Source organism: Fusarium subglutinans, assembly GCF_013396075.1.
Source record: "Fusarium subglutinans strain NRRL 66333 chromosome Unknown NRRL66333_c0000095, whole genome shotgun sequence".
Classification (NCBI taxonomy): Eukaryota; Fungi; Ascomycota; class Sordariomycetes; order Hypocreales; family Nectriaceae; genus Fusarium; species Fusarium subglutinans.
The window spans coordinates 41414-52278 of NW_023502158.1; the positions used below are offsets into that span (position 1 = coordinate 41414).

The window sequence follows — 10865 nt, forward strand, 5'->3', positions numbered from 1 at the left end:
TCGGTTTGGCCCGTCATTTATTGATTTCTGCTTATAGAGAGGCTTACCTGTCGTTTGTGCTTTTTTTTTTTAAAACATTACAAGATTTGCATTGCATGGCTGTTTCATATGGCAAATGATTTTTATTGCTGTTGTTTTTCAATACAAAATCATGGATCTCGATTTTCCTTGTTTTACATGGAGGGATTTGGAGGAGATACCACTCGCGGTTGTTGAGCATACCTACTGTAGTACATATTGGATCAAAAGGAAAGGAGGAAAACACGTGCATGCTCACAATCGTTTTGTTTTCTGGATGTTTAGAAGCATTGCCTCCCAAAAGGGGAGTTGAATTATATACACAATCTATACAATATTATCAAGTGTCTCCATTTGCACGGTACTGTCCCTCCTCGACAGGAAGCGTTGAGCGACTCTGAAGACCAATGACGCCATTGAAGCCCTCGTACTTTTAATCCTTGTTCCTCTCCTGCATCTGCATCCCACTCATTACGTGCAGCATCTCGATACAACAAACAAATGGCCTGCCCCTGATTGCATACGAGGGATGCGTGGGGGAGGCACTGTTCCTGTACCCAGGGCAGGGCCAGGTAGTACCTACCTACCTTTAGGTACCTTACCTACAGACCTTCAGGTACGTACGTACCAGGGGTCCCTGGGGGAGCAAGAAAACATCGGACCTTGATATAGGGTATCAAAACAAACTCAGTAAAGGTTATTCTAAGTCTATAATAAATATCTCCTAAATTTAGTGAAGTTACCCTAAATTTATCCTAAGTATTTTTATCATTCAGGATCAAGGTCCTGAGTTTTCTTTCCTCCCCTAGCAGGGGTCTAGTACTAAGTTTAGTGGTTTCGTCTACCTTAGTTGAACACCCCCCACCAAAAGAAAAGGTCTTCTAGAAGGTTAGGGCGTTTCTGTTTCGGTGATTCCGTGCATGTTTCTAGAACACGTCTAAAATGCGAGGGGTGAAAAGGGGGAGGGGCAGATTCACCGCGAAGACGGAAAAGGATGACAGTTTTGACTCAGTCAATTGAACCCAGTGCATCAAATCAATACATTTCTCTCAGCGCCATCTGAATTTTTGTGTCTCAAACGAGTCATTCAGGCGACTCAGGTTTTCATTCAGCGTGTGGATGGTGTTGGGATCGTGGCATTTGCCACAGGGAAAAAAAAAAGCAATTATTCTTACATGTCATAAACATTTACTGTAAGGGGGCCAAAACACGAGGAAACATAGGAAAGTCTTGATACATGCATCGGTGAGGCCATGTCTAGGCGGCCAACCATAATCCACACCGAGGGTCAAGGTCTTTGCAAAGATAGATGTTCGTCTCTGCCCCGAGACTAAATGGAATTGAGCGACTCTCACTGGATTCGTACTGGCACAAGTGTCGATAGAATAACTGGGATTGCTACATTGCCACGGGCTGGCTAGGTACGATATGTGTGCTTTACAGAACGCCACATTTGAATAACTTGTTTCTATCACGACATCGAAATGAACGTGCTGTTGACGCCCCAATCTCATAGAACTTGGCCCCGAATTCCACCTCCAGTATCAACCAATCCTTGTTGTTCAAGCCCAACTCCTGAGGCTCAAGCATGTTGGCTGTGTATGACCTGAGACCCTCTGACTCCGGCAGTTCTTGGCTGTCGTCCTCCCAGCTACCAGCGACTTTCTCTTGCTCTGGACTGCAGTTTTGACCATGTTCTCGGGGTTGTCTGTCGGTTTCTGTGCTTCATCACCGCCAGGAGATACCTCTGGAACATCTCATTGTCCTTTTCTTCGGGATTGTCCAAGTCGAGGTCGTATTTTGCACCGATGACCCTCTAGGTAAGACCTGGTCCCAATGGTCTTGAGTGTGAACCAAAAGTCCTTAGGATGGAACTAGACGCCACCTGACCTGATGCTATTGTCGCATACTGGTACTTTCCAACTGTCATGCTTGAGTCATAGAATTGAACATGGAACTGGGTATCGTTATCATGGCGCAACATAGTAGTATTAGGAATAGAAGACCCCTCAATGAAGACACCTTCTTGAACCAGATACAAATCCTTAATTATTTTGGGTTGTCAGTAAAGCTAGATAGAGCCGCAGATAGCGATCATGTGCCCGGGGTACAGTGCTCTCAAGATATCTTGGTCAGTGGTAAGTCTCGATCTGGTATATCCGAAAGGTGATGTTTGTGTAAAGTTGCACATAGCTTTGAAGAATCATAACGTCTCCCGTCTCCTGGCTTTTAGGGATGAGAGCTGCTCGGGCAGACGCTGGAATCTTTCACAACAAGAGATCTTGCCGTCTCAGTTACTCGGTCGAGAATTGCAGATGATGTTTGACTGACATATCATCGTCCGGTCCTCCTAGGTATCACCGGCTTTATGCTAACAAGGCACTAACTGCGTTGAATACGAACTCGGACTCATTGGTCGCAATCCGAAGTACGAGGAGACGTACAACTAGAGTGGGTAACACTGAGAATCGTCCTCTTAAGTCTGCCGGGCATGAAGATATGATGATCCCGCGAACCCAGTCATGAGAGACACGATGGAAGACGGCATTCCCCGGAAAATCAAACTCTCCTTGTCATTGCTCGAACTGCGCAGGGCTGTTGAAAACAGCCGAACAAGTCTTGGTCTCAGCGAAACTGAAATGCCCAAAGGGTACTCCTGGATCCAATCTTTCCCAAGCATTGACTTTTGTTTCACTCAAGGCGGTCGTAAGGGGAGACAAGCGCTGGAAAATCGTTGTGCACGTGGAGCTCACAAGAAAGAGGGAATAGTTGTACAATGTGTCGGTCTAAAGCCTTGGCAATGTGAGGCGATCCTGAGCCTCCAGATTCACATCATCCAACAGAGAAATATTCCTGTATAGCATTAGAAGTTTCGCACACACGGAGACTTAATAAACATACCGACCCTTGAGTGCAAGCACTGGGTACGCCAACCCGGAGTTGGGGCTTTCTCACGTGCCTTACGAAGACCTGAATAGAGACCTCATGAACGATCATGTCCACGTCATACGCCTTCTGTGACGGTGATATGGTCAAGTGATCCTTGAGCTCGTGGAGATGTTCTACCGTGGCCGAAAGAGTAATGATAGGGCAAGGCGCAAGCAGTAGGAGCTGTTGACGTACGTAACCACCCTTAGCCTGACCAATACCGTGGACTTAATCGAATGTGATCTGTGTCACTCGATGTGACCAGGGACGGCACCCGACAGCTTTGCCTGGGGCCAGCAACATGATTTGCACCATGCAAGGCGTAGTTACCCTAGTCTAGCACTGGGTGGAATTGTTGACGAGTTAATCTCTCGTGTGAACCGCCCATGTCGATTTGCTAGCTTATTGACGACAAGTCTTGGAAAACCGTGCTTCCATCTGGGCAGAAATTCGATCAGCGAGAGTCTTTGCCGGCCCTGTGTAAGCAAAGCCTCATCGTCACTCTCTTGAAAGGAATGTGTTCTGCCATCGGATGTTGGTTTGATAGACAGCACACTTTCAAAGGTATCGATTGAATGGAGAACATTTCGTTGTCAGACATCTGGTTCAAACGGTATTCGTGCCATCAGGCCGTGAGCCAAATTGCCTGAACATTTCGGGGCCTGCGTGTTCAAGTTGTAGAAGTCGATGGTCTGATATCAGCTTGGGACCATCACTCACGTCTCCTGTGTTGATAGAGAAAGGCAAGCAACTCGAAGATTCGCTAGCCTTGATGGGGAGCTGGGTAGCTGCTAGTACCTTGACAATACCCTGACCAGCATTTGGCGGTATTGGGGGAATAAGTAGGCGCCCTAGAGATTGCACAGACGTATCTCTAGATCGTTGATATCAAGAATGACCCCTAAACATATTAGCAGCAGAAGTATTTCAAGGAAACATCATAACTGACCTTCGCTTGAGTCCCTGCACTTCTGCTTCCTTACTTGAGCCATAGTCTCACCATAGGGACAAGTGAACCCCTGGCCTCGCTGCAGCATGGCACTTCGAAGATCCATCAGATTGAAAATTCAGGGCCTGGTGGTGACCGTCGAGGAGGCTTGGTATTCTCAAATTTACCGTACTTCGGTTGCTGAGGGCTAAAATATCCTTCAGATTGGACTAGGGTTTTTCGATCCCCAAGCTTTTAGGCTTAACAAGGCCAGACACGCCATGCTCTTTGCTTTGGACAGGAGTTGAAGATGATGGTTTGGCGCTTGAAACTTTTGACAAGCAAATTGGTAGGGCTAGCAGCAAATGAAACGACATCCTCCTCCATACGCGGCTGCATTTGTTTCTGTCGACGCGTCTGAAGCTAAGAAGGGACTTGTTCGTGGCTTTTGAAGTTAGTGACAGATTGGAAGGCATCTTCGAAAGCGAATTTCGCAACAGGGTCAATTTCCCCTGTGCTTTTTTGATCTTAACATCCTTCATGAAATTGTTCCAGACCAAGTGTCTAGATAGAGATGCAGCCAAGGCGTTGAAACTTTTCGGTGTGAAGTCAAAGTATTTGATGATTGCAGTTTAAGAAAAGACTGCCCTACATCAAACCACAGTCCTTTGGCCGTTTTCACATGTAGAATGCGCCCATGGTGAAGGATTCCAGGAGAGACCTCGCATGATCCGTGGTTGATTTGAGAGTATGGAGGAGGATTCGTCCCTCAACGAAATCGACAAGACCACGTCCTTGTTGCTCTTCCGATCCGGATGAGGTTTCTAACTCCTGGTGGGTTGCTGTCCAGATCGTGTGAGGAAGATCGCGATCTGGGGTCTCGAAGAGCCAACCGTTGACACCAGTATGTGTGCGAACTCGGTTTTGGAGTGAGTAAGTGCGGAGAATGGCAACTTGCAACAATAGTGCTTCAATACGCTTCAAGTCAGCCTCAGCAACTTCGTATCCTGGATAACAATTGTCGACATGGGCAGCACAAAAGGTCACATAATGCTTCTCCCTGAAGGGTAAACACACGTGATCGGAGGTCCGGAATGCCTGGCGGGCCGCACCATCCGCAAGTATGTTTCGGCTTGCAGTCCAAGCAATCTTTGCGGTAGTCGGTGTTGATGCGAGGCCAACCAACTGGCTGAACAGGCTCGGATTTGAACCTCGGATCCCTGGGATTCCTCAGACGGAGAGCATCCAACAATGAGAAAGAGAGAGACAGAATACGAAAGACTTCGTGAGTATACGCTGGTCAAAAGGCTAGTGATAACCGTCGACAGTGATGGAAGAAAAAAAAGGAGAATCCGAACGTCGACCCTCACGAAGAGGGCCCCCCCAAAAGGGAGGATGCAACACGACGAACGGCGAGGAAATTTTGTCATACGTTGCACCCGAACGTATGCCCCTTCCCACCAGAAACTAATTATCGTGACAGGGCATCCCTAGGCGTGATGGGCGCGCCTAGGGTGCTGTGTTGCTTTACGAAGTCTTTCAGCATTGCACATCTCTCGTCTCCCGAGGCTACTCAGATACACTCGGTCAGACAACAGAACTGCAAGGTGAGAGGAGCAACTTCAATCCGTATATCACTCACCAGGTTCTCTCAACAACGGCCAAGAAAGGGTTCTCAGGGGAGAAGTCCTCCGGGCGCAAGGCCCGGGGGTGATGCGGTGGTCAGATTAGGAGCGAGGGCGGAAGAAAAGAAAAGATGGGAGAGACAGACATGATGAACAAAATAAATAGAGAGTTGCCTGAAAACAAAAGTTGGCCCCAGGCAACCATCATCATTGGATCTATGACAGCTGCTGCCACTGGCAGAAAATATTAGATATTAAGGTACCTAGTAGGTGATCCCCCTTTCAGCAGTGACAACAACCCACGTCAAGTCAAGCATGTCTTGGAGTTGGACCATCAGCGCTGATCTGGTTGTCTTGAACGGAATATTACCTTCACAGGAAGACATGCACACTACGACAGTTATAAACGCACAATGAGTGCAATTGGTCTAGATTCATCGACGATCTTGCTGGATCCCACTTGACTAAGGCAAATATATGTGTCTTGATCGGCTTTGGAAACTCGATTCAAAGTAATATACGGTGATATAGTAGCACAAGATTGACGTCCGTCAAATTCACCGGAAACAGGGATGGTGGTAGCAGCAGCACTGGCACTGTTGGAGGCGGGAATGGTTGGCGTGATGCCTTCAGCTTCTGAGCCAAATCCAGAGCCCGCATCAGGAGTATCGACAGAAGCTTCAGCTGGGTTAGCTACGGGGCCATTGAAGGGGTCTCAACACGCTTATCACTGGACTCGCCAGTCTCCTCCGCTGGAGCTGAGACAATGGGAGGAAGAGAAGCATTCTCGTCATTCCCGCCACCGTTTTGATTGCCGCTACCAGGAGCTTCAAGGAACCCTGGGAACCCGAAGCCGGGAAAGATCAGCATTGGACTTCTCGACAGCAGCCTTAGTAGAGGGACCAGCTTTGGCTTTGGCATCGGGAGTATATTGGCTGTACCACTTGCTTGCTTCGGCGCATGCTGGACAGAGGGGACATTTGGTGTCTCCGTTGTAAGCACCATCGCTACACTGGTTGTAGAACTGCTGAGCGGAAAATGCAGAGTCAAAGTTGGTAGAGGTGCATATTGGGAATCCTTAAACGAGTGATCACTTAAACAAGAATACAGTGGAAGAGGTTGAAGAATGTGGCTCTGCGGACCTGCCCGGGACTGCCAAAGATGAAAGAAAGTACCTAGCGAAGAATATCTTGCTGGACTACATGTTGTTTGTCAAGGCCTGGCTCCTTATAAAGCATCTACTATATATGCAATGCATTGATACCGTCCCAGACCTTCAGCTGCAGGCCAGTCAATCCTATGAACGGAGCCAATGACAGACAAGCCGCTACCACTTTGTCACTGAAACCTTGACAAGGGGAAGCTTATTCAGGATATACACTTTTCGCTATTTGCAGTTAAGGCTTAGCCCAAGCTTATTCGAAGGGTCTGATTGGCATCCTGGTTGGTTTGGAACAGACAGAACAAAGAAAGCAGGCCATCTGTTCACTTATGGAAATGCCATAGAAGCCAGATTGATCTTGTTCTTGGATGTAGGTCCAGATATGTCTCGTGCTAATGACTAGGGTATTTGCTAACCACCAATGAAGGCTGAGTATCAGTCAAGGAACTTGTTTGGTTTGGGGTTCTTGGTCCGAAAAGGCAAGGGCCTATCGAAATTATATACAGCTTGAAACGACCAGAGTTTGAGAAGCCCTGAAGAGGGAAAGAAACTAACTCTACGGAAGCACCAATTGGGTGCGCGGACAATTCTATATTTCTCTGCTTTATTGTTCCGGTAGTATTCGGAATACTGACCAAATTTTGCTCCTGGCTACGATTACCTGGACTTGGGTGGTTCTGGGCCTTGGGGTCAATGAACCAGCTAAAGTATCAAACGCATCTTTTTGGTCTGTGGGTTTACCTTAGTAATTTTTCTATATGGACTGGATTGCCACATATTAGGTCTAGCAGGTTGTCTGATAATATAATTTCAGATTTATGAAGATGCCCTTGCTGATGATTCCTTGAAACGCATGTTATAAGCTGCAATTTTAGGATTACTTGAGTCGAAGAGCAATGTCTAGGTAGTCTGTGGAGAAGCTTGACTGATTTGGGTCATTGGCCAAGCTTTGTTAAGTTCTTTGGGCAAATATGAGGAACCTTGGATGAATCTGATGTACGGATCGGTAAGGTACCTATTGATTGACACTCACGTGCGTCATCATGTGACCACTGTAAGCTTCCGTCCCCGGAGCTCTTCTACAAGCTTCTTCCCCTTTTTCATGTAGATCAATCAGCTAAAGGGGTGACAGCAATGACGCCACAATCCACATCGCGTTTGAGAAATTGACATTTGACAAGATGATTCGGCTCAAAAACAGTAATTAAGATGCACAAAATTCATGTTGAGCGCAATTACAAGTGAGCAAGCATTGTCACGAGAGCAGTTGCCTGTCTCATCCAACGTGTGATGGCGATGGTAGTTGCGCTATTAAGTTTTGAGATTACACTCCTTTCTTGACACGAGAAAGCCGAGCCACTTTTTTAATTAGATGGTGTCGTTCGTTTCCATCGAGAGCCATGTATAGGGGAACTCTAGAGGAGAGGAAGAAGCAGTGGCTTATCTGCAGATATCAGCTTATCCCTTTTGTCCCAGCCTTGATCAATCATCAATGCATCATGCCTTGTTTCTTGTTTCTGCTCTTTCCCTTATCAATCATCATCATATGTCGCCTCCGATGACGGTATCTTCAGAGTCTCGCATACATATATAGTGCTGTTGTAAGGCGAGCCAAGTTTTGGGACCCCAGATTTTTACAGGGAATATTAAGCCCCAAACCCAATCAGCTTGAGAGACAGTCCAGACCCAATTCAAGACCCGGTTTTTTTCGCGTCAACGTGGAACTGCTTCGGTAGCCGTAACCGTTTTTCTCCAGGTTAATAAACTAGGTACCTACCTACTGCTACAGCAGTTCCAGGTCGCTTCCCCGTCTCGCTCCTCAGCACGCACATAATTAAGACCATACTTACCTACTACCTAGGCCCCTACTCCTAAAGGTCTCTCTCATCCTCTCCCACAACCCGACCCGACACCGAAGCCACGTCATCTTCCCCCAACAGTCAAGTCAGTGCCAGTCTTATCTATCAGCCATGTCTTCGCCGTCGAGCTCATCCCAGGGCGGGAAGCGCAAGAGAAACTCCCTTCGCGCGGAGTCGACCGCTGACTTTGGTGATAATGGCATCCAGACATCCTCTCGTGATGCCTCTGGTGAGGAAGGAGACACAACAGCCGCTGAGTCGGGACGACTTCACAGCCGAGGATCAGCTGTTGGAGCCCCAATTCCTAAGAGACAGCGCTCCAGTTCGGATCGTGTCCTCGAGACAGCCGCTGACCATGCTCTGGATCCTGGCGAGCCAAGCGACACGACAGAAGCCAGCATCGACATTGCTGAGCGAGTCGGTCGCAAGGGTCGCAAGCCTTCCCTGAGGGAGCTTGACGAAGAGGAGCAGCGAAGAATTGAGGCAATGCCCCCTCCTCCCATTGGCAAGCTCCAAGATCCTGCTGGTGGCTACAAGACGAACCCACCTCCTGTTGGCCGACCTGTCCGTGTATACGCAGATGGAGTGTTCGATCTCTTCCATCTTGGGTAAGTTAAAGAACCGACTTCTTGAAAATGAGCTGTCTGCTAACCACTCTTTAGCCACATGCGACAACTCGAGCAGGCCAAGAAGGCCTTTCCTGACACAACGCTCGTCGTCGGAGTCACAGGCGACCACGAAACACACAAGCGCAAAGGTTTGACTGTGATGTCTGCCGCTGAGCGTGCCGAAACTCTCCGCCACTGCAAATGGGTCGATGAGGTAATCGAGGATTGCCCCTGGATTGTTACCCCCGAATTTCTCGACGAGAACAAGCTCGACTATGTCGCTCACGACGATCTCCCTTACGGCGCGGACGAGGGCGACGACATCTACCAGCCCATCAAGGCTGCTGGCAAGTTCCTTGTCACACAGCGAACAGAAGGTGTCAGCACAACTGGCCTCATCACAAGGTATGCCAGCGAGCATCTATGCTAGCCAACATTCTAACAGCTCGCAGAATCGTTCGCGACTACGAGAAGTACATCGCCCGACAATTCAAGCGCGGTACTTCCCGCCAGGAGCTCAATGTGAGCTGGCTCAAGAAGAACGAGCTGGATCTCAAGCGACATGTTCAGGACCTGCGGGAAAACATCACAAACAACTGGACCACTACTGGTCAAGAACTCGGTCGTGAGCTCAAGCAGTTCTGGCCTACTAGCCGTCCTCAGAGCCCCGCCCGATTTAACAGTGCAGGCAGCTCAGAGGCACTACGTTCGCCAGGTGCTTCTGGTACACCCAAAGAGTTCATCACTGGTTACGCTCTCGGTCTTGTTGGTGGTGTCCGAGGATGGGTGAGTAGTGGGCATGTACCACAATTTCCATCTTAAGCTAACGATCGTCAAGATGACCAAGAGCCGAGGCAATGTCACCGACAGTAGCCGACCCCCAAGCGACGATGAGTCTGAAGAGAGTGATTCACACGCAAAATCACCGAAGGACTCATCAAATACTCCAACCGCAGCAGCTGCTGCAGCCGCTCCTTCGAAGCTATAAATGAAGCTGTATGGTCATGCTGATGGCAAATGTGGGAGATTGGTTAAAAATGTCCAGCAGGAAGAGGAGGCAGGGCCACCACGATAGGGACAACAGATGTTTTGTGTAATGGACTTTGGATTATTATTTTAATCAGTATTCGGCTGTGCGCTTCAATACAGGACCGGTATACAAGGCGTTCTGGTTTGTTTTATGTATCGAATGCTTTCGCGACTAGGTACTGTGTAACCTCGGCGCACTATTGAATGCGGATTCTTCTTGTCTAAGGTAGCTGTGGGATTGTACGACAGTTGGGCGAACTAATCCGACGAGTATGGTTAACAGTTCACTTGTTCCGATACCCTCATTTCTGTGACACTCTTATTCTTAGGACCACCTCGTTACGGCCTGCGTCTCTGCAGGTACAATCCTTTGGCTCGGGAGTTTATTTCGAGCTCCTCGTTGCTGACAAGATAACTATTGTCGTACAGCTCACTAAGCCAATATGCATGGCCCCCTCGGTGAGGCTGAAATACCGGAGCAAATCAGTAGCCAAATCTCTTCAGGGTATCTAGCTTTCCGGATGGCGCAGACACTCGAATACCACAATATGGGGGCGTCTGCGCTTAGGCGCCTAGGCGGCTACACTGACAATTGAGCTCAGTCAGATGATTACTGCAGCGCTGGATGATTAGAAGTAACGTTTCAGCAGATGGGACCAGCTCATCATGACAAAGGTGGTAAATTGGAGTTTGAGGGGATATCTGCTA

General features: G+C 48.3%; 2 protein-coding genes across 2 annotated transcripts; one reads left to right on the forward strand and one right to left on the reverse strand.

Annotated features, from left to right (window-relative positions):
* Positions 1–4552: 4552 nt before the first annotated feature.
* On the reverse strand, positions 4553–6504 carry FSUBG_7432 (pectate lyase F; the record flags this gene model as incomplete). The annotated part of the gene is made up of 3 exons (XM_036685737.1): positions 4553–5094; positions 6046–6177; positions 6231–6504. The coding sequence occupies 3 exons, from the start codon at positions 6502–6504 to the stop codon at positions 4553–4555; spliced, it is 948 nt and encodes a 315-aa protein (XP_036537040.1).
* A 2127-nt stretch (positions 6505–8631) lies between these two features.
* FSUBG_7433 (choline-phosphate cytidylyltransferase) lies at positions 8632–10116 on the forward strand (the record flags this gene model as incomplete). The annotated part of the gene is made up of 4 exons (XM_036685738.1): positions 8632–9128; positions 9183–9533; positions 9581–9914; positions 9967–10116. 4 exons carry the CDS (start codon positions 8632–8634, stop codon positions 10114–10116), a joined length of 1332 nt encoding a protein of 443 aa, XP_036537041.1.
* Positions 10117–10865: the final 749 nt, after the last annotated feature.